The sequence below is a fragment of the Moschus berezovskii genome, chromosome 27 (assembly GCF_049115385.1).
Source record: "Moschus berezovskii isolate FMDL1 chromosome 27, NW_MosBer_1.0, whole genome shotgun sequence".
Taxonomy (NCBI): domain Eukaryota; kingdom Metazoa; phylum Chordata; class Mammalia; order Artiodactyla; family Moschidae; genus Moschus; species Moschus berezovskii.
The window spans coordinates 15,003,224-15,005,898 of NC_142486.1; the positions used below are offsets into that span (position 1 = coordinate 15,003,224).

Below are 2,675 nucleotides of genomic sequence, written 5' to 3' on the forward strand. Positions count from 1 at the left end.
CGGAGTGAGCCGAAGCGGCGGCTACGGCGGAGGACCCCGGAGACATGGGGTGCACGCGCGATGCCATCCTGGATGCGCTAGAGAACCTGACCGCGGACGAGTTCAAGAAGTTCAAGATGAAGCTGCTTTCAGTGCCGCTGCGGGAAGGCTACGGACGCATCCCCCGGGGGACCCTGCTGCCCCTGGACGCCGTGGACCTCACCGACAAGCTTGTCAGTTACTATCTGGAGGCGTACGGCGCCGAGCTCACGGCGCTCGTGCTTCGCGACATGGGCATGCAGGAGGTGGCGGAGCAGCTGCAGGAGACCATGAGCAAGGGTGAGCGCGCCCGCCACTCCTCCGAGGTCCAGGCCAGTCTCCCTTCATCTGCACCCTCCCAGCCCCAGCGTTTGCCTCACCCGGCGCTTTCGCTTCCTGTTCCTCCTACCCCTTCCTAAAAGCTTCTCCTGCTGGGGAGGCTTCCTGCACTGGGTACTGACCTTGGCTTCCAGACCAAGACCTCAGAAAGACTTGGAGACACCATCGAACGTTTTCTTACAGGCCCTAGAAACGTGCCCGCGGAGCTCAGGGCCCCTCTCCAGAAGACAGCCAAACCAGGTAAGGCCTTCAATCCCTGACCTCACCTACCTGGGCACCTCACCAGCCCCGCCCCACCGCACCCCTGCACAGCCTAAATCTGTTGTCAAGGCCAAGAGCATTCAGGGTGTGCAAAGTTAGGCCAACTCTTCCCACTCACCTACTCACACTCCTAGGGCCAAGTCTGGCTGAGAAGGAGGTAAGGTTAAGTGCATCCCACTCTATGTAGGGCCTGTTGAACCCTACCCCTTAGGGTTACGTTCAGGGCAATTTGAAGGAAAAGTGTTCAAGAGGGACAGGCAGGCTCCCGTGCCCACCCTGGGTGCCAGCTCCGCCCCTCTCCTCTCGCCCCAGCCCCGCACTTTGTGGACCAGCATCGGGCGGCCCTCATCGCACGGGTCACAGTCGTGGATGGGGTGCTGGATGCCCTGTACGGGAAGGTCCTGACAGAGGAGCAGTACCAGGCAGTGCGGGCGGAGCGCACCAGTTCCGACAAGATGAGGAAGCTCTTCAGCTTCGCTCCAGCCTGGAACGTGACCTGCAAGGATCTGCTCCTCCAGGCCCTGAAGGACACCCAGCCCTACCTGGTGGCCGACCTGGAGCAGAGCTGAGGTGCCTTCTCCAGCAATGGTTCTCACATACCACCCCTGGCTGTCCCAGCCAACTTGTCTGGAATCTCTGATTTTCTCACACACAATACATGAAATTCCCACGTGTACTTGGTGTGTTTTCCTACTTGCAGCCTGGAAGCACATGTGGACCTGAGCTACATATCCAAGCGCAGGGCAGCAGGCTCCCCAAACACTTCACCCCTCCTGCCTCAGTCACATGCAATAGTCCCTCACTCACCGTTTGGTGGCTCCTTCGATGCCACCCCAAAGGATCTGCCCTTGAGATCTGTGAACTATGAGTTAACCTTGTGGCCAAGGTCTAAAAATTAAAATAGAGATATGATTAAAGGGCCTGGAATTGTTGGAGGCCGGATTTGACAAGGAAGCCTGGCATGCCACAGTCCATGGGGTCACCAAGAGTCAGACACGACTAGGGACTGAACAAGATCTTACAGATGCATTTAGAAACAGACTAGTCTACAAAGCTTCTCCTTCACTTTCATAGGAAAAAAACTGCAAAATTAGAGCCATTTTCAGGAGAAATGATGACACTGATACCAGTGGGTTTGGCTGCTCCCTCTCACCCCCTGCAAGAAGGGATTATAAGTTACACTTTGCCCAGAAAACATGCGAAACACAAAAGCAAAACTTCAGGAAATGACTTCCAGCAGCTGTTTCTTCTCTTGATGGAATTGTGTGAACAAAAGAAAATAGTATTTATTTCTAGAAAACAGCACCTTAGGAGTCTTTGCAGAGGCTGTTATGGAACCAGCATCCTAAGGCCACATCCTGGGTACACTTTGCACCCCAATTCTTTCTGGCTTGGAGGGGTGGATGCAAAGTAACAGGCAGACACCAAGGAGGTCAGATACTCCATACACAGGAGTCAGATCATCAGACTTGGGGATCCAGGTATGACAGTCCATAGTGTGCCATTCACAATGATACACCAGCGCAGAATGAACAAAGCCATATGAAGGCTACACTTGGAGTACCCTCCCTATACACAAGAACTATCAAATGCAGCATTTATTCTTCACGCCCACCCCACCCCCACCACACACACACAGTCTGTGAAAACTTTCCTTACTCTGATTACCGAATCACTAGAGCAACAGGAGAAAACAGGTGGTTTGCTATAGGAGGAAGCTACCAAGAAGCTAAGCTAATGGCCACTGTCACGTGAGATTGCTCCTAATGCTATTTAAGACTCCAAGAGGAAAGCTGAGCTTCCCCCAGTGTCCCCCTCAGTCCCAACAATCAGGACACCATGGACTCATCTTCTGTTGCTTCAGTTCAGTTCAGTCACTCAGCCGTGTCCAACTCTGAGACCCCATGAACCGCAGCACGCCAGGTCTCCCTGTCCATCACCAACTCCCAGTCTTCTCAAACCCATGTTCATCATGTCGGTGATGCTATCCAGTCATCTCATCCTCTGTCATCCCCTTCTCCTCCTGCCCTCAATCTTTCCCAGCATCAGTCTTTTCC

At 53.9% G+C, this 2,675-nt stretch overlaps 1 protein-coding gene across 1 annotated transcript; it reads left to right on the forward strand.

Annotated features, from left to right (window-relative positions):
- LOC129545563 (apoptosis-associated speck-like protein containing a CARD) lies at positions 1-1,294 on the forward strand. Its single transcript, XM_055409922.2, has 3 exons — positions 1-318; positions 541-597; positions 931-1,294. The coding sequence occupies exons 1-3, from the start codon at positions 45-47 to the stop codon at positions 1,185-1,187; spliced, it is 588 nt and encodes a 195-aa protein (XP_055265897.1). The 5' UTR covers positions 1-44; the 3' UTR covers positions 1,188-1,294.
- The last annotated feature ends 1,381 nt before the right edge of the window (positions 1,295-2,675 follow it).

Excerpts from the sequence above, each read along its gene's own strand:
- LOC129545563 (XM_055409922.2), top strand. The coding sequence starts at position 45 with ATGGGGTGCACGCGCGATGCCATCCTGGATGCGCTAGAGAACCTGACC. Across the intron at positions 319-540 it reads GCAGGAGACCATGAGCAAGG|GCCCTAGAAACGTGCCCGCG; the intron begins GTGAGCGCGCCC and ends GTTTTCTTACAG. Across the intron at positions 598-930 it reads CCAGAAGACAGCCAAACCAG|CCCCGCACTTTGTGGACCAG; the intron begins GTAAGGCCTTCA and ends CTCTCGCCCCAG.